At 42.2% G+C, this 20,755-nt stretch overlaps 1 protein-coding gene across 1 annotated transcript in view; it reads left to right on the top strand.

The window, feature by feature from the left end:
* SH3RF2 (SH3 domain containing ring finger 2) overlaps positions 1–20,755 on the top strand; it is a 48,074-nt gene that overhangs the window by 24,953 nt on the left and 2,366 nt on the right. Inside the window, exons 5-9 of the mRNA XM_030212633.1 lie at positions 119–445; positions 7,346–7,440; positions 8,283–8,453; positions 14,437–14,663; positions 20,344–20,687. Of these exons, the coding sequence (XP_030068493.1) occupies positions 119–445; positions 7,346–7,440; positions 8,283–8,453; positions 14,437–14,663; positions 20,344–20,687 (1,164 nt within the window). The remainder of the gene's footprint in view (positions 1–118; positions 446–7,345; positions 7,441–8,282; positions 8,454–14,436; positions 14,664–20,343; positions 20,688–20,755) is intronic.

Consider the following 20,755-nt stretch of genomic DNA (forward strand, 5'->3'; position numbering starts at 1 on the left):
TGGGTGCTGCATTGCAGATAATTCTACTGTGTTAGGTGGTTTGTTGCTATAACCTTATGAAATTCATTAGGTTCGGGGGTGAAAGAACCAGAACTTTATATGCTACTTTGTATTCCAGCCCAACCTTCCTGCTAGGTATCTACTGGACACTGGCAAGAGCAACAGATCCAGCACGCTCAGTAGTATTCCATCTCTTGTCCGGAAATCTTCCATTAGAACAAAGCCTACAGAACTTCCAGCCTTTCGCAAGGTGCAAGACATCAGGAGAAAGAGTCCAAGGCAATTCCTGATTACAAATGCCTTAAATACAATCAACAAGATGGTTCATTCACCTGAAGATCGTCAGTCTCCAGATATCAGCGCCCCAGTACTGATCAGCTCCAGCAACCCTGCTGTTTTGGCACCGGGCACTGACAAAGAGTTGCCATCAACCATCCCAAGCCAGGTAAATTACATCTAGAAATTGGGCTGCATTAGATGGCATGTGAATGCGGAAACTTTGAATTATCCAATCCATTTGATGAGTTTTGTTTCAGGTGGGATGCACTGTATAAAACAATGCCTGACTATCTTATTTCCAAGTTTCATCTTTTAACCATACTGAATGTGTTTTTGAAGGGGATTTTTACCCTTTTATTCCATGTGTATTAAACCAGACTTTACACAGTTGCTAAGTGAATTAATTAATTTAGAGCACAGAGATGTGATCGAGTCTGAAAAACATTTCACATGCAAAGTAGGAAAACAATTTTTAAACAATTTCATATGCTCTTAATTATATGGCAGTTATCTTGTAATTTGTGGGGTTTTATTCCTAAGAATGGAACATCAAGATAAGGATAGGCATTTGCATAACTGAAGATGTCAAGCCCTCTTGCATTATTATTACTATTATTATTTCTTAATTGAGCTCTTTGAGTCAGAGTACAGAGTGAAAAGGCTAGCAGGTGCCAACACTGATGCAATCTTGATGAAAAGTAAAAAGCAGCCCATGCAAATGTGCAGAAAGTCATAGGCAAGATATTACTCGGGAATTAAAGTTGTCTCGAGCACAAAAACATAAAGCATCTTTGAACACATCTTCTATCAGTACATATGATTTTCACAAAGCCTGACAATTTAGCAGATCTTCCCTTTCAAAAAAGGATGGTTTACATTAACTATAATGAGAAAATACATTAGTTTTGGCATTGCAAGTGGATCAGCAAACCCTGCTGGAGATTCATCAACTGTATGTTTGTGTCACAATTTTGATTCCTTGGGGGGGAAAATACAGGGAAGAATTTCAACATCTCTTATGTTGCAATGTCAGAGCATATTTGCATTAAGTGTTTGCATGGATGCCAAAATCCTGCATGGAGAAGGTATGGAGACTAGAGTTCAAAAGCCTGCTTCCACCAACGTTCCTTGGGCAAGTCACTTTCCCCTTCATCCCATCCCCATCCCCTTTCCCAGCCCAGTCCTCAGAGCATACTAGTCCCATTGAGGTTTCAGGCTAGCCACAATGAATATTCATGAGATGTTGAACTCCTTCCAGGAGGTGCCACTGCAGAAGAAGTATCCCCTACGCCAACCTCCTCCATATCTGCTTCTGAAATTCTGCACCCAGAAAATTCCCCAAATCACAAAAGGCAAAAAAAAAAAAAGTTGGAAAGCAAATTTATTTTTATTATGAAAAATCATTATATGCAACTAGTTTGATTATATGCAAATGTGCTACAGAATTGCTGCAGATACTTCTTGTTACTGAAAATTGAAAATTTTGAGGTAGGAAACTGGGGGTGGGGTGGGAGGGTGAACGGGCTCTGCATACACACCAGAATAATGCTGACATGAGAAAATCCAAAGAAACATGACAATAATAAATTGTAGAGCGCCTTAGCATGTAGACTGCTTCGGTAGTACAGTGGGGGAAATAAGTATTTGATCCCTTGCTGATTTTGTAAGTTTGCCCACTGACAAAGACATGAGCAGCCCATAATTGAAGGGTAGGTTATTGGTAACAGTGAGAGATAGCACATCACAAATTAAATCCGGAAAATCACATTGTGGAAAGTATATGAATTTATTTGCATTCTGCAGAGGGAAATAAGTATTTGATCCCCCACCAACCAGTAAGAGATCTGGCCCCTACAGACCAGGTAGATGCTCCAAATCAACTCGTTACCTGCATGACAGACAGCTGTCGGCAATGGTCACCTGTATGAAAGACACCTGTCCACAGACTCAGTGAATCAGTCAGACTCTAACCTCTACAAAATGGCCAAGAGCAAGGAGCTGTCTAAGGATGTCAGGGACAAGATCATACACCTGCACAAGGCTGGAATGGGCTACAAAACCATCAGTAAGACGCTGGGTGAGAAGGAGACAACTGTTGGTGCCATAGTAAGAAAATGGAAGAAGTACAAAATGACTGTCAATCGACAAAGATCTGGGGCTCCACGCAAAATCTCACCTCGTGGGGTATCCTTGATCATGAGGAAGGTTAGAAATCAGCCTACAACTACAAGGGGGGAACTTGTCAATGATCTCAAGGCAGCTGGGACCACTGTCACCACGAAAACCATTGGTAACACATTACGACATAACGGATTGCAATCCTGCAGTGCCCGCAAGGTCCCCCTGCTCCGGAAGGCACATGTGACGGCCCGTCTGAAGTTTGCCAGTGAACACCTGGATGATGCCGAGAGTGATTGGGAGAAGGTGCTGTGGTCAGATGAGACAAAAATTGAGCTCTTTGGCATGAACTCAACTCGCCGTGTTTGGAGGAAGAGAAATGCTGCCTATGACCCAAAGAACACCGTCCCCACTGTCAAGCATGGAGGTGGAAATGTTATGTTTTGGGGGTGTTTCTCTGCTAAGGGCACAGGACTACTTCACCGCATCAATGGGAGAATGGATGGGGCCATGTACCGTACAATTCTGAGTGACAACCTCCTTCCCTCCGCCAGGGCCTTAAAAATGGGTCGTGGCTGGGTCTTCCAGCACGACAATGACCCAAAACATACAGCCAAGGCAACAAAGGAGTGGCTCAGGAAGAAGCACATTAGGGTCATGGAGTGGCCTAGCCAGTCACCAGACCTTAATCCCATTGAAAACTTATGGAGGGAGCTGAAGATGCGAGTTGCCAAGCGACAGCCCAGAACTCTTAATGATTTAGAGATGATCTGCAAAGAGGAGTGGACCAAAATTCCTCCTGACATGTGTGCAAACCTCATCATCAACTACAGAAGACGTCTGACCGCTGTGCTTGCCAACAAGGGTTTTGCCACCAAGTATTAGGTCTTGTTTGCCAGAGGGATTAAATACTTATTTCCCTCTGCAGAATGCAAATAAATTCATATACTTTCCACAATGTGATTTTCCGGATTTAATTTGTGATGTGCTATCTCTCACTGTTACCAATAACCTACCCTTCAATTATGGGCTGCTCATGTCTTTGTCAGTGGGCAAACTTACAAAATCAGCAAGGGATCAAATACTTATTTCCCCCACTGTATATCCAGATGTTAAATGAAAACAGTGAAAGGTATACAGTATACCAGAAATTCCTTGTGTCGTTAGACATCATGCCTCGGACTGCATCGTGCTACTTGCTCCAGAAAAGTCAAGCTGGGCCGACACTACAAGGGAAGTCTATAAAAGGGAGATTATAGTTAAGTGCCTACAACATCCTGATTTTATCCTATTTGATACGTACTTTTTCTTTATAAAATACTAATGTATCAGATCGTATATACGTAGGATCGAGCACTTGCATTTGCCATAGAGCTCATATAAATGATCATGCCTCAATGTGTGCCCCACCCACACTGTGTTGAAACTCCACCCATGTGGACGCTACTTGCAAACTATGCACCACTGAATTTAGATGCCATTTTAGAGAATAGCATGTAGCCAGAATATTGGCATCTATGTGCATATGTGCCGGGATTCTGGTCATCTATATGCATTCCTGGCACCTTCTAACCCAAGGGTGGGCAACCTGGTTCCTCGAGGTCCGCAATCCAGGCGGGTTTTCATGATTCCCCCAATGAGTATACATGAAATCTACTAGCATAGAATGGAGGCAGTGCGTGCAAATAGATCTTACGACAAAACAGGACATCTAATATACTTCATAGACTTCCAAAAAAACAGAGAATCGACAACAATGGAGGGTTGGCCAATGAACCTCAGTTGTGATACACTGTGTAAGAGACTTTTACACTTACATCCTCACTGGCTCTTTGACCGCCTCCTTCCTGTGTTTTGTTATTTTCAAAATTTTGTTATGTATAAAGATCTTATTAAAGTATTCCTTCAAAGTTATATTAATGGATTACTCATCTTTAGAATGTGTTTTCAGATCAAGTCGGCATAGGGGCTCTGTTTTCCAAAATCTTATAGGTCGCTTTATCAAGGAAGTCCCCTCAATGTTAGCCTGCACTCATCATGCCGACATTTGGAAGTCTATGAAGCATATTAGATGTCCTGTTTTGTCGTGAATATTCATCCAGAGTTCAAAGTAAATCTGCCTTATTGTTTTGGTCCTTTGCAAATAGACCTTATGCATATTCATTGGGGGAATCCTGAGAACCCGACTCAGTTGCAGCCCTCGAGGACCCAGGTTGCCTACCTCCACCCTGCCCCCTGGATTCTATAAATGGCACCCAAATTTGGGCATTAATCTGAGATCCACTTGCAAATAAATTAGTTGCTGAGCCGTTGACACTAATTTGGATTTGCACATGGATCTGGCTACCCGTGACTCTTTAAAGATCCATGCCTAAATCCTCTTGTGTGCAACCTCAAAAGGGGTGTGGCTTTATGTGGGGCATGGTCAGGTCACACGTATTCCAAAGAATTATGCGCAGTGTGTTAGAATTTGGGGGCTGTGCACTCAGATTTACACCAGGTTTCAGTTGCTGTAAGTCCTTGTGCCCAAAATAGGGTTCTAGAATGCACTTGGAACATATTGCAAAGAACCCTCAAACTTGAGTGCCCTTTATAGAGCGCAACATTTTCCCAGTGGCTACTTTTTGGTGCCATCTACTGAATCTGGCCCGTAAGTGTTGATCGTGTGAATTCCTGGTGTTCTGATGAGAAGAGCTGGCACAAGGAGCCATTCTGGTTTCTTCTCCTGTTAAGACACCTCCCAACTGTTTTGCAAGCCCTCTTTCTTCCTGCCCAACTTATGTATTTATAATCAATCATTCAGCACCAACCTTCACCTAATTACACAGTGAGATGTGTTGACAGCTAAGATAAACAATTATTCAGTTAGTAGCTTTTTCCCCTCACACCCATGGACTTGGAATCCACATGGGTCTGAATAATCCTATTCCCAAGGTAAGCGACTCGTCTATACAGGCCAAAACAGAAATTATAAGGGATGGATACAATCTGCCCCTTCATTGTTTTTACATTGTTAGAGCAAAAGAGCACATTGTATATATTGAAAACAGTCATGTAAATAGAATTGGAAAGACATAAGGTTGTTGTGTTCACCCTTTTACTAAAGCTTAGTACATGTTAAATCGCTTGTTAAATCATGTCCTAAATGCTGTGAATCCTATTTTTTGGGGGGGATTTATTAACCGCCTTTATGAAAAGATTCCTATAGGCTACATGGTACTTGGCACAAGCTTTAGAAAAAGGGCCCCTTAGTCACTGCATGAAGGCAACAGTGCAGATTTTGTAACTTTACTGTCTGGGCTCAGTTATATGTAATTAACATTATCCATTTTGTATGTGCAACAAATAATGGTTTTTTTTAACATAAACTCGAGCAAAGTGAAGTGCACTTTAAGTATGTTAACTTTTAGGTTTGAGAAGCAACAGTACCAGTGGTGGTCACCATATGTCAATACGATAGATGAATCAGAGTCTGCAATATTAACAGTGACCACAAGGTGTCAAGTTTTTCACCATCACTTTCCAATTTCTTTCTCCTTTCCCTTTGATTTAGTCAGAGTTTGTTTTCTACATGTTTATATAGATGTGTGTGTGGCTCTCTCTCTCTCTCTCTCTCTCTCTCTCTCTCTCTCTCTCTCTCTCTCTCTCTCTCTCTTGCTCTTTCTCTCTCTATATATATAAATAGATAGATATAGATTTAGATACAGGTATTTCGCAGTTTTATACTGAAAAACATCAGATACGTTTAGGACAATTTTCTAGGATCATAAACATTCCGTAATCATGATCCAATAAATTCTATTTGCCAGAAGATTGCCCAAATGACAACAGAATTTAAGATTAAATGATGGCTCATGGTTTTCAGCATATCCCTAATTAGAACTGACAAAACATGTTACCAGGAATGAGACTCCTTATTTGTGTCATAGAGATCAACTTAAAAAATATTATGTTCATTCATCACCTACTCAGGTATAGTTATTCAATTGAGAGTTATTATGAGTTGTGAGATCCTCATACTTAGGCAAATGAGTCAGAATCTCTGAGCGATTGTGTTGTAACCTGATCACAAACGAGACAGAACCGATCTCTCATCACATGACTGATTAACCTCATTGCTATTAATGAACAAACACTACCACTTCTAACCTAATGTCGAAAATGATTTCTTTATAAATGACGACCCAACATATGTTACAATCCAATCTATTACTCAGGAACTTATATGCAATCCCATAACTTATGTTTCTCTACCATGTATGTACACACCTTAATGCAATACCACTTGAACCCTATGTCGAATAAGATCTCTCTATAATTGATGACATAACATAAGTTACAGTCCAATCCATCACGCAGGAACCTAAATGCAATACCATAATGTATTCTTTTACCATGTATATACGCACTTGAATGCAATATCATTTGTAATTCTGTTAACCAGAAATGGCAATCACCACTACGGCAAATGTAAGCCACATTGAGCCTGCAAATTGGTGGGAAAATGTGGGATACAAATGCTACAAATAAATAAATAAATTAGAGAGTTTGCTGAATATTTTGGCAAACAGAGTCTAGACGTCCAGACTGAGAAGGCTGAGATTTAATGTTTCACTAGGGAGTAAAACTTTCTGGTATAGTTTTTCTATGCAATAGCATGACCGTAGAAATGCCAAGCTTACTACACAGGTGTCGGATTGGCCACACACTTTATTGTATGAGGAGTGAATAGAAGCTGATATTTAATTTCAAATCTAGACTTTTTTGCCCTATGCCCTTACCATGGTAGTAATAAGTCGGTGGGATCTCCACTTCCCAAGGCACTTAAATAAGTTTTTCGAAGAATTTGTGGGGTAAGGGAGAATCTGTACTCCTCCTCCTCCTTGAAAGGATCTGGCTTTTAATCTGTATATTCACTGAGGCTGTTTCCTTCTGATTTTATTTTCAGTTTAATGCACCTACTTTTGCCATTTCTGGAGTCCTGGGTCAGTCCTCGGCCACCCTGAGCCTTCCAAATTCACAACAACACATATCTGCTAATATGTAAGTATGGTAAAGATGTTGTACGTGTACCTGACGAACCTGCCCTAAGGGCACCAGAAGCCTTGCAACAATTTTGTACCCCACATTTTCCCACCTATTTGCAGGCTCAATGAGGATTCAGGGCCAAAAGGTCAAGTTGAAAGGATGGGGGCCGATGTCATAATCCTGATGTCATGGCTCCCACTCTTCTCATTGGACAAGTCAGCAGTAGGGGTACAAACAATCAGAAGGAAGGAGGGAGGAAAAGTGATTATTTCAGGGGAGAGCCAGCACCTGTTTTTTTACTACAAGGTACCCGATGCCACTATTCTACTCTCCTTTCTGTACTGAATGACCTAAAGAAAATGGCAAAGAATGTTTCCAAGGACAGTTTCATTTGAGGATACTTGTGAGGTGGCCCTTAAATTCCTACCTGGATTCTTAAAATCGGTTCTCTTTCCTGATACCTCTAAGTAAAATGCAACTACAGGTACCTGCGTGAAGTGGGGTGAGTGCTAAAACAGGAATGACGTAACTGTACTTCAGGGATTTCAAGTGACTCTGGAACCTTTCCCAACAGTTTTTGGCCAAAGATTCCCTTATGTAGTGCTGTTGGTCATAATTCATCCTTTCCCTTCACCTGCAACCTTCTCTGCTTAAAGTTGAAGGAGTGTGTTATCAACACAATATCGCAGCAGAGAGGAGGAGTGTGAAGACATTTTCTCTCCAGAAGTTTGGAAGTGAACTTCTTTCCTTTTATATCTGAGTAATAAGTTTAGAGGTTACCAATTAAGATACCTGTGCTGTTGTCTTTGGCACATTTTGAAGCTTATCAAATATTTTCTTTTTGGTGTGGATCCTAGGTGTGTTGCTCTGCACCCCTACATAGCCCAGGGGCCAGAGGAGATGGACCTGCAGAAGGGCGAAGGTGTTCGTGTTTTGGGGAAGTATCAAGAAGGCTGGCTCAGAGGAATGTCCCTGGTAACGGGAAAGACAGGTGTTTTCCCAAGCAATTATGTCATCCCAGTTTTCAGGTGAGCTGTCTTGACGAATATTAATTCAATAAATAAATTGTCTCGTGATTATTAGTGCTGATTTGGGGATTTGGGACAAAGGGATCTGCTGATAACTTGGGTTTACTGTGGGACTATGTTTTACGTATGCTGATTGTAGCCTACCTTAGAACTCATGATAGGATGGGCTAAATACTGCAATTAAAAAAAAAATATCTGTTGTCTTATGTCTAAGCTGGGAAACTAAAAAAAAAACGTTTTTGGATAGAAATGGAGGTGGAAGAATTTAGATAACCAGTTTGGACTCTCTATAAGGAGATTAGTAAGTTGGAGGAGGGGCAGGGAGGATATGACAACCCTAATTGGTTGCTTTTTCACATTACTCTTTTGATAAGGTGAATAAAATAAGGACAGGTCTGCCATCTTCCATTGAGTCACCTGTGCTTTTATGTACTGGGGAGGGGAGAGCTTCTGATTTGGAGTGTGATTTTATCCAGTTTCCCTAGCTGTGTTTCAGCTGTTGGTGTCAAAGATTTGATGTACTGATCATAGCAGGGATCTATTTCCTGCTTGGTTGGTGGAGGAGTGGCCTAGTAGTTAGGGTGGTGGACTTTGGTCCTGAGGAACTGAGTTCAATTCCCACTTCAGGCACAGGCAGCTCCTTGTGACTCTGGGCAAGTCACTTAACCCTCCATTGCCCCATGTAAGCCGCATTGAGCCTGCCATGAGTGGGAAAGCATGGGGTACAAATGTAACAAAAAATAAAATTATTTGATCCAAATAGGCTAAAGGTTAACTGTTCTCTTCAGAGTGAGATGTTTCCAGAATGGTTAAGGGATCGTTGGTCTGCCCTATTCTTAAGGGGCAGAATGTGCATTTTAATAACCCTGGGTCATATCTACCAATATCCTACCTTATCTTTTTTGGGCAAGCTCATTGAGAAGGCTGTAGAGATCTAGTTTCAGGACTAGGTCCAGGAGCAGCATATATTGGATCCCTGTCAGATGGGGTTTCACCTACGGGCATAGTTTCAGGGGGGCTGCGGGGACCTGGTCCCCCCACCCAACTTTGGGCTCAAGCTCCCTCCAAAATTGCAGCACTGGTTTAATGACTGATGAGAATGCCCAAGCCCCTCCAGCTGAAAAGATCCGCTACCCGAATCCCCACCCATGCTGCCTGAGCAGCACAGAAGTCAGCAGTGTGCCTCACCCAACAATGCTTGGCACTCTTACACATAAACACTGCCAAGTTCCGCCATTGAGGGACTCGGGCAGCAAACCTCATTGGCTGGCGGGCCTTGGGCATCCCCAGTAGCAAAGGTATGAATTAAATACCCCACCCCGCCATGGACTGGCTACTCCCCTGGTTTCACCCAGGCCATAGAACTGAGACTACTTTAATGGAGAAGTTTGAATAGAGGGGTGGATTGTTTATTAATTCAGCTGGATTTGATTTGTTGACTTTTGACACTGTGGACCATGGAATTTAGTTGCAGTGACTCAGGGCCACAATGTTGGGGGGGGGGGGGGGGTGGTCTTTGCCTGGTTTGTCATGTAGGACTCAGTGGGTGGTGGGGTTCTGCAGAAGTCCTGTCTTTCCCCTTTTCTGTTTAATTTTTATCTGCAACCCCTGAGTGGGTTTATAAGGTTTTAAGTGTTTGTGTTATGTGGATGTTGTTCAGATAATGGTAGAACTTGGGGGGGTGGGAGATCATGTTGATACTGAGCAGCGGTTGAGTGGTTGCTTGGCTGTTGTTAAGGACTGGATGGACAGGCTGCGATTGAATTATCATTAAACTGAACAGCTCTGGCTTAATCGTAAGATAACGGATTTCATTGCCTCCATGCTGCCAGTGGCTGAGGTTATTATTCCAGTGTGTACTGAGGTTAAGGTTTTGGGAGTGATTTTAGATTCTGTTAGCTATGCAGTCGTACATTGATTTCTGTGGTTTTCATTTGAGAAGGGTGTGTAACTTGAGACCTTGGTTCTCTAAGGAGAGAGTAGCAAAGGCTTTATTCATGCTTTTGTAACAAATTGTATTGACATTGTAATGTTCTCTTTTTGAAGCTTTATAAAGTAGTGTGGATGCCATGTGAGTCCATTATAAAAGTAATAAATAGAAATAAAATGAAAAGGGAAGGTTTAGTTATCCTGTAAGACGGAAGCATTTTGATTATTTTCATTATTTTTTGCTGTATTTTATTGTGAGTTGATTGGATTATGCCTGTACTTTAGTAAGCTGCCTGAAGCTTCAGGGAAGGGGGCCTCCTAAATGTTAATAAATATAAATGAATAAATCACTACATGGGAAAAAGTTGTGAGGCAAATGGACTGCTGAAATATTGGTGGGGCCACAGAAAGCAGAAGAGTCAACAGGAGGTAATTATTTGATAATGAGGGCTGAAGGAGAGACTAAGAGAGGAATGTTTGGCATTATACTGCCCCTCATTGGGTTAGGATGGGGTTAGGATTGGTTTTCAACAAATTCTTGCTATTAGGAGATCCTGCTAATGTAAGAGTAGAATGTGATGACAAAGGGGCCCTTTCACTAAACCATTGTAAAATTTGCAGTTACCGTGGCTTAACGCAACGTTTTACCACACAGAGGTTGCAAACTGAATGCAGCACCTATTGGAGGTTCCCATTCATTTTTATTTTAGTTTTGCGTTAACGTTCACATTAACGCATGGTATTTGCTACCGGTTAATGTGGAAGCACCTAGCACCTCCTATTTAGGAGTCAGTAAGTTGTCCCATGTTAACTCTTCATTGGGCAGTTAGCACATGGTAGGTGCAGTGCGTTAACTAACCTACACCTTCCAGGCCCACTCTCTGCCCCTGACACAGAAAGCACTTAACACCCGGTTTACCATGTGCTAACTGCAGAAATACCGCAAAGCCCTGTAAGGCGGCTCTGCGCTAGCAGTTAATGCTTGGTAAACAGGGTGTTAATGGGGCAATTATATGAAGTTTAGAAACTGGCGCCTAGAGATAGGTGCCACTCAGTGCACACAGGTGCCAGACTAGCAACGGTGCCTTTGATGTACATATGTGCTATTCTATAAAGTAGCACCTTAAGTGCTGCAGCGCCTGACTGCAAAGGGGGCGTGGCACCTACATGTGGGAGGAGAATGGATGGTCCATGGACCTATCACCCAGTTATATGAATAGTTTATAGAATACTATGAATTATGCTCATCGCTAGGTGTGCCAACTCGAGCCAGCCATTGACATGGCATGAGAGGACATGCCTGAACTTGGGCGTGCCAATACCAGTCTTGCACTAGTATTCTATAATGGAATCTTGGAGCCAAGATGCCGCTATGGAATTGGCGCTATGCACAGGGCATTGAAGCACCTAATCTGAGGCCCCAATTTATAGAATTACACTGTAAGTGCTTAATGCAGTTTAGTTGAAGGGTCACAAAGATTCTTTGGTTTGGGGTTCTGTAAAGGTGGTCCTTTTGCCTACCCATCTGAGTGGTCATAACTTTAGACTTAATCTTTAGTTCAGAATATTGGTTGACCAAGGGTGGATTCACAGTAGAAGGCGATGAATCCATCCCTTGGTCTGACCTCTGAGGCCCTATGGGATAGAGTGATCAACTTCTCTCCAGGAAAGGTTGTGTTGGTGCCAAAGATCTCTTAGATTCAGTCAAGGGTGTTGATTGGAGAATCCATCATGCTCTTGGATGCAATTGGAACGTTGGGAGAGCTCAAGCTTTCTGTAATAACTGACCATAAAAATCCACTGGAACTAAGGCATGAACTCGGTCTCCTGCCGTTCTATGAGAAGTGAAAACAATTTTCTTTTTCCAGATTAGAGTGTCAGTTAATGACTTACCACTCCTATCCAAGTATCTTTTTACAGCAGAATAGTTGTTGTGTAATCATCTCTTATTGCGTAATTGCTTTGTCTATATTTTATATTATATTGGATGTTCAGCGCTGCGTGCGTCTGGTAGCGCTATACAAATGTTAATAATAATATTGTAAAGTGTGCTGAACGATTTATCACAGATTGTGGCACATGCAAACATTTTTTTTTACAGAAAATAAATCAATGTTTAGGCAGGCCAGACATGATGAAGAAGTGGTCTTACTTCTCCCTAGTTTTTGAGTAAATATTATGCAAGAACTTCCTTTTTTTTGTACTACCAGGAGTAGATCAAAAGACAGTTTTTTCCATGCTCAAGTAAGTTTTCTAACAGTACAACGTTGCTGTTCTTTGCAAATATTGCAAAATAGTCAATTTCATCATCAAAGATATCTAGACTAGGTAAGGGTCACATACTGTACCAGTAGCAAACTGGGATCATTTAAACTTCAAAAAAGTGATCTACAAAATGTCCACTCTGCAGACCTCACTTACCTATTAACCAAATAGTGGCACTCCTTCCCACCCAAAATAAGAAATATACAGGAATATACTAGATTCCGCAAAATCCTCAAATCATTCCTATTCAAACAAACCCTCACACAGAACAACCATATCTCAAACAATTAATTATTTTCTGAATTGGTTATTACTCTATTTACCATTAACTTTCTCTTTGCTTCATGTACAATTTCTCATTCATAATAGATTTTCTAAATGTTAAACATCCATAGCTATCCCAGTATGTTTATGATACTGTATTGTAAAATTGGATTCTTGCAACAAATTACTTTCTTATGCATTATTCTTTATGTATCCAATACTGTTTATTGTAAGCCACATTGAACTCAAACTTGTTTGGGATAACGTGGGATATAAATGTCATAGATAAAGAGGGAAAACTCAATTAGTTGTAAGCTTCTTGCTACCATCGGCAGTTTGAACGGACTCTGCTATTGACCGATGGTTCTTACGCAGCTCTGGCGAAACGATGGCCAATGTTGACCACGGTCATTGAACAATCAGAGTGAAGAAGAGTGCCTTCACAGCCTAAGCTAAGTGAACATTTAAATATTTTAAGTCAAGTTAAAAGCGGGCCGTTTCATATACCATAAAGGAGGTTTTTTGCCTGTGATGAAGCAATCCTAGCTCCTATAATACATTTGTGTATGGAAGGGACTTCTTGAGGCTTTTTCCTCCTTTGTATAATCTACTTCCCCCTTTTTGGGTTTGCTTACAACTAATTGAATTTTCCCTCTATATTTGAATTGGTATTGTCCAAAGTGGGAATCTCATCCTCTAATTGAGTGTGTAGTTCATAAATAAATAAATCACACAGGTCAAATGCTGCCATCCCTAATAGTCTTCATTTTAGACAAGCTTACAGAGCTAAGGAGGGCTACGAAAAACTTGACTTTGTCTGGATCAGTGGCGTAGCTACGTGGGGCCTGAGGGGGCCTGGGCCCCCGTAGATTTCAGTGGGGACCCCCCTCCCGGCGAACCCGCCACCGCCTACCTTCCGTTTTGCTGGCGGGGGACCCCACTCCCCGCCAGCCAACGTCCTCTCCGCAGCGGCACTGGCAGAGAAAAGTCTTCTTCCTTGCATGCTGACGTCAGACTCAGAGAACAGAACGTTCTGTTCTCTTTCTCTGAGTCTGTGCACATACAACGTGCAGGACGTCAGCATGCAGGCTGGCGGGGAGTGGGGTCCCCCACCAGCAAAACGGAAGGTAGGCGGCGGCGGGGGAGGGTTCGCGGCGGGAGGGGGGTCGGCAGAGACGGGGGGGGGCGACAATGGCAGCGGGGGGGCGGCAGCATGGGGGGGCTAAAATGTGCCCCCTCCCCTCGAGCTGTGGACCCCCCTCCCACGCAAGTCTGGCTACGCCCCTGGTCTGGATATAGGATTACTTAGGACTAGGAGTGTGTGTACTGGATGCAGTGGGATAGAAGTTTAAAACTACGGCTTGTCTAACAAATTTTACATTGATATTATGTTTGTTTGCTCTCATAGGAAAAGCAAGGATGCAGCAATACTATGAATTTATAAGTAAGCTTTGTTTCAATCCAAGGTGCAACAGCTAAAGCAGCTAACTGAAGCCATTTTCTCACATTATTTTTTCCTGAACAGGAGATGTCAAACAATTGCAGAATCAAGGATCCCATCTCTGCCCTCTTCCTGGAACATGAGCACAGCCTCCGTTTCTTCTCAGGGGAGTTTCTCAGACAGTGGTTCATGTCGACATTTCAGATCTGTCTTTGTACCAACAGCTGTGATTGCACCAGTGAGAAATACAGCAGTACATGGTGCAGCCGCACAGACGTCACTGAGGAGAGGCTGCAGCATTGTGAAAAAGAGTAGGTTGGGATTCAGGAAACTGGGAAGAGAGGCAGGGCAGAGCTGGGGAAGTGTGGGAAGTTGCTATCATTGCTGATCCCTGGGGCTTAGAAGACAGAAGGGTGGGAGTTTGGGATTATTAGCAGCAAGTGGGCAGCGTTTTTTAAAATGTCAACAGTGCTTAACCTCCTAGGTTTGGCAAAGGATTCATTCAGTCATACGTATTTATATATAGCCCATCATTGTATTCCTATGCAAATTACATCAGTACATGAAAGGTTCTCCACCCGTCCACCCACCCCTCCCCACCCCCGAGAAATTTCAAGAACAAGTAAGGAAAGACAAGCCTGGGCTCTTTCCTTGTACAAATAGGAGGAAATGTTTTTTCACTCAAAGAATAATTAAGCTCTGGAACACGTTTCCAGAGGATGTGGTAATGGTGGTTAGTGTATCTGGGTTTAAAAAAGGTTTGGACAAGTTCCTGGAGGAAAAGTTCATAGTCTGTCAGTGAGATGGACATGGGGGAAGCCACTGCTTGCCCTGGGTTTGGTAGCTTGGAATAGAGCTACTAATTGGGTTTCTGCCAAGTACTTGTGACCTGGCTTGGTCACTGTTGGAAGCAGGATACTGGGCTAGATGGACCATTGGTCTGACCCAGTATTGTTGTTATGAAAGTCCCAAGAATGAGACAGAAGGGTCAGAGAGACATAAAACAATAGGATAGTAGACAAAGATCATATCTAATACCCATTTGGTTTTATATTCCCTGTTTTTCCTGCTAGGTGGGCTATAAATTGGATCTGCCCATCTTTTTTCCCGAGTACAGGTCTACATACCGCAGGTGATTGTGCTTTCCTTCCCTTCTTCACTAATAAGAATCCAAGTCTTTCTTGAATTTCATACCTATATCTGCCACCTTTCCAGAAAAAAAAATATTTCCTGATCTTACTGCCAATTCTACCCCCATATCATGACATCTTGTTTTAGGGGAAGGGTGAGCCTCACTGGTGAGCTCTCTTTGGATTTTGAAGATGGCGTTCCCTCAGAATATGAGGAATGGGGAGGGAGAGGTGGGCAAGGTGCTGACAAGTCAGTGGTAACATCGCTTTCAGCCCTACTCACCTCTTTGGGTTGTTGTTCACCTACTTCTGATCCAGCACGTCCTTTCAGTTGAAAAATGTTTGCTGCTAGTCCATTGTGTATACTTTGAGCAGTTCCTAGTGTATCACCCTTTGCCTCTCTTCTCCTCGAAGCACATACTTGATTTTTATGTCTTAAGTCTCATCTCATAGAAGCCATCTCTGGACCACCCCAGGTTAAATAGAGGAAGGTCTGCCAACTTGCTTATACTGTCTCGCCCTCTGAAACACCTTTTAAATTAAAATAAGAATTTGTTTTAGTGTGAATAAACATCTCGTGGTGCATTGATCCCAACATCCTAAGGACCAAATATATTAAAGTACACTACTGCATTAGCATACGTTAATGCCATTAAAGCTTGCTATTAGTAAATAGGTCTCTTTGCATCATCAGATGTTTAATATACGATACATGGATCAACGTCTTGCACCAACACATCCAAGTGACTCTCCTGCAATGACTAGACACTGAATTACTGACACTGTATCATGTCCTCTGTCTTACTGTGAAAGTTCCCACTGTAATCCACTTAGAAAGATAATGTGGAATATATGTTTTATTATTATTAATAACAAATGGGGGTCTGCAGTAACATGTATTAATGTGTTAGCATGTGGTAATGCAATATCATCCGTTAGTAAATCTACCCCTAAGTCTGATGGGAACTTCCTTTAATGCTGTCTTCTTGTGTGTGTGTGTGTGTGTGTGTACGTGTGTGTACGTGTACTTGTACGTGTACTTGTACTTGTACTTGATGTGGCTGATATATTTCCACTTATCAGTCTAGTCTTGGATGGGGTTGGTATGAGGATTTGTGCAATGGTCAAGGCTGGCCCAATTGGAGGGCCCCAGGCAAACCTTCACTTATGTGCCCCCCCAGGGGTGGCTCAAGGCCATATTAAACTCTTCCCTTCCCTCTTTAGTTCTGTATCTCCCCTTCACCTCTTTGCTTCCAGGTTGACAGCATCTCCACTTCCCCACTCTACCACAACCCCCAGGTGGCCAGCATCTCATCTCACCATCCCTTCTCTATCTCAACCCTGTATCCAGCAACTCTTCACTTCTTCTCTTCCCACTTCTGGGTCACGGTTGATGCCCACTACTACCTACTGTGCTGGCCCTTAGCCTAAAGAAGATTGAATGCTGCATGAGTCCTGTAAGTACATAAGTATTGCCATACTGGGACAGACCAAAGGTCCATCAAGCCCAGCATCCTGTTTCCAACAGTAGCTGATCCAGGTCACAAATACCTGGCAGAAACCTAGATTGTAGCAACATTCCATGTAGAACCCCAAAGAGTAGCAAGATTCTAGAATTCTAAAGAATAACAAGATTCCATGCAGAATTTCAAAGTGTAGCAATATTCCATGTAGAACCCCAAAGAGTAGCAAGATTCCATGCAGAATCCCAAGTACATAAGTATTGCCACACTGGATCAGACCAAAGGTCCATCAAGCCCAGCATCCTGTTTCCAACAGTGGCCAATTCAGGTTACAGGTACCTGGCAAGATCCCAAAACAGTACAATACATTTCCGGCAATATGTAAGCCACATTGAGCCTGCAAATAGGTGGGAAAATGTGGGATACAAATGTAACTAATAAATAAATGTACAGGCCTACATTTGAAGCACTGCTATGCCCTGTCCCCCTCTGACAGGAATCCCACCTCAGAGGAGGACAGTGCAGTGCTTGAACATGGGCTTGTACTCACAGAGCCCACACAGCACTTGCTGCTCTAAGTTTAGGGTCTGTGTGAGTGGAGGTAGAGGGGGCAGCACCAACATTCACGTCACAACCCCCCCCCCCCCAGATTCTGATGCCCTAGGTGAACCTTTAGCTAGGCACTCCCCTCCAGAGATAGCTGAAGGCCGTTCCCCATTGTCTGCCAACTCCCCTTCCCTACTCCCTGAGGTGAGCAGCTCTTCCCTTCCCTTCCTTGCCCTATCTGAACAAAGAGGTTTAGCTTCTCCCCTGCTACTCTCCCTACCTTCCTTTACCTGACATGTGTAGCATTATTTACAACATTGCCCCCAAAATAAAATAAATTATAGAACAAAACAAGCATTTGTCTAAACATGAGAAACTAAATGAAACATATATTTTTGGCCTGTACACCTCTAAATGATGACCAGATTAACAATTTTTTCAGTGTGCACTCTGCACCTATGGAATATTTTCTTGAGAGAGCTAAAAAAAAAAAATGAAGAGCTTTGTTGGCTTTCAGAAGAAACACTTTATTTATTCAAGTGGGCACGTGTGTAATTTTTATTTGTTTTAATTGACTTATTGGTTGTATTTTATTGGCTGTTGTATATTTAGTACGTATGTATGTATTGGTTGGTGTTTCTTTCTTCCAAAAAACTAGGTGGACTACAAATCACATAAACAGATAAATTAAACATAAACCCACCCACCATTAAAAAAGCAATTGATTTGAAACATAAATGAAATAAACTCAAATACATGCCCTATCATTAACAGCCTTTCATAAAATCACCATATGCCTGAACAAACAAGTTTTTTTTAAACTGCTTAGAAGATTGTTGACAGGTGAGAATAAATTAATAAAGTAAATTAAATGAAATGAAAATACCAACTACAGAGCAATTAAATGACTGTAGAGGACCAGAAACAGGCCAAGGCAGCTCTGTTAACTTTTGCTTTTTTGTTAAATTCCTATGCCCACTACATCTTCAGTCATTGGTTTTCCACCTGGTCTTTGAGAGTCCCCTTGCTAAGCTGATTTTCAGGTGATCCAAAATGCATATGTATGATCTACGTTTGCATATATCAACTTGGTTCTTAGATTCAGGGTTTGCAAATATATCTCTCATTATGTATCACCAATAGTTTAAAAATCAGGCCAGTGTGGATACTCCCAAGGTCTTGGTTTCTCCCTTTGCTAGTCATAGAGTAATAAGTTTTAATTTGCTTAAGAAAACAATGCCTACGTTTGCATGTGTGTTTGGATTCACCTGGGTGGAACGGCAATCCCAGAGGACCTCTTTCTTAGGGAAACAAGGAGTGGCTTTCTATTGATGGTGTTAACAAAGTGAATCTCGCTTCTGATCCTTATGGCCCCTGAAGAAGTCCAATTTTTCAGCATGATGGAGATGTGTGAGCTGCAGATATTTCCCCTAAAGAATCAACTTAGCCCCAATATTACGATTTAAGAGTCAAATGATCTCTTTCTCTGCACATATCCAACAGACTGCTAAAAACTGTTTTTTCTTTCTCTATAACCTCACCAAAGTTCGCCCCTTCCTTTCTGAGCACACTACCAAAACCCTTATCCACACTCTTGACATCTCCTTCTGAGACTTAATACAACCTCCTCACAGGTCTCCCACTAAATCATCTCTTTCCTGTTCCAACTGTTCAAAATTCTTCTGCACAACTTATCTTACACTAGTCTCGTTACACTCGCATAACCCTCTCCTCAAGTCACCTTATTGGATCCCTATCCATTTCTGTGTACATTTCAAACTCCTCTTACTAACCTACAAGTGCATTCACTCTGCAGCTCCTCAGTACCTCTCCTTTCTTATCTCTCCCTACACTCCTCCTCAGGGAACTCCATTCATCTGGTAAGTCACTGTTATCTGTACCCTTCACCTCTGCCACCTCCAGAGTATGTTCCTCTTGTCTTGCTGTGCCATATACCTGGAAAAGACATCAGTATCTCATGCTCTGTCTTTGGCCCTAATCAAAACCAGGCTAAGAGGCCACCTTTTTTAGGCTACTTTTAAAGCTTGCCCCATTTTCTGTTCAGTAACCACGTTGGAATCATTCCATAATAAATGACTTCTTAATCCCTTATTTTGCCCTATTTCTGTCTTGAATAGATTGTAAGCTCTTCCAAGCAGGGACTATCTCTTAAATGTTCTGCGTTCTTCTTGTATTGCTATAGCAATGATTAGAAGTAGGTAGTAGTATATATTGGTTATCCTGAAAATCAGACCAGTTTGAGTCACTGCAGAGATCTTTGTTAGAGGAACCTTGCTAGTGAAGCCATCACACTGACTTTCACCCAGTGCACTTGCTTCAGATGTATCAGCTGGAAAAGGACAATATTTAGATGCCTTTCATGCAGTCCACTGCTTCAGCATACAGATGCTAGTGTCATGCTGTGTATTTCCCTTTAATGTGGTGATGCGATGTTTGCCTTGATTACAAACGCTTAAAAGGGAAATACATAGCGTGACACCCCTGAAGAAGACGTGCGTGCCGAAACACTGCCCATGTTGGGTCACATTCTTCTAGCTGCATTGAGGTTACTTGACTATGGATGAATACATCGACTTTGGTATATAGTCTTGAACATTTGCACTTTGGTGACTTCCACTTCTCTCTGGTTTGTTTATCTGACTTTTTGTGGAAGAATTTTGTTTTCCTTCTTTGTGACCCTACAAGTCTAACCTATGACCCAAGGCAAAGAATGGTTTCAGTTGAAAGAGGCAAACACTGGGAAATAAATGTGTGTATTCATATCCAGAATACACTCTAATCCTTTTCTGTCAGTTGACTCAAAACCTAAAGTCCTGCCTTTCTTCCTAAAGGTACGTCACTGCAAAGGTGTGGGCAGCCAAGCTCTACATTCCAAATGGTTGGTTCTCTCAAGCGAACACCATCGGCAGTTGTTCGACCCCAACAACTACAGCAGCAAAAGAGTATCTCCCAGGTGAACAGTGTCTCCCATGGACCTGTTGAAACTGCAGCAAGGCCGAACCCAAACCATGATTCACTGGCTCTGGTTGCCAGGGGACCAGAAGTGAGGGCTCATTCTGCCGGAAGCTCAGCAATTTTGGAAGTCAAAGAACCTGTGGCCAGAAACGAGCCACCAGCGTCAGCTCCTCCATCCATTTTGGTGAAGCCATATGCTTCCAAACACAGCACTGAAAAGGTAGGTTTTGTGCCAGTTTTGTTCCTATGCATAGCTATGTTTATCACCCTCCTCTCACCTATCCACCC

This window comes from Microcaecilia unicolor, chromosome 8, assembly GCF_901765095.1.
Source record: "Microcaecilia unicolor chromosome 8, aMicUni1.1, whole genome shotgun sequence".
Taxonomy (NCBI): domain Eukaryota; kingdom Metazoa; phylum Chordata; class Amphibia; order Gymnophiona; family Siphonopidae; genus Microcaecilia; species Microcaecilia unicolor.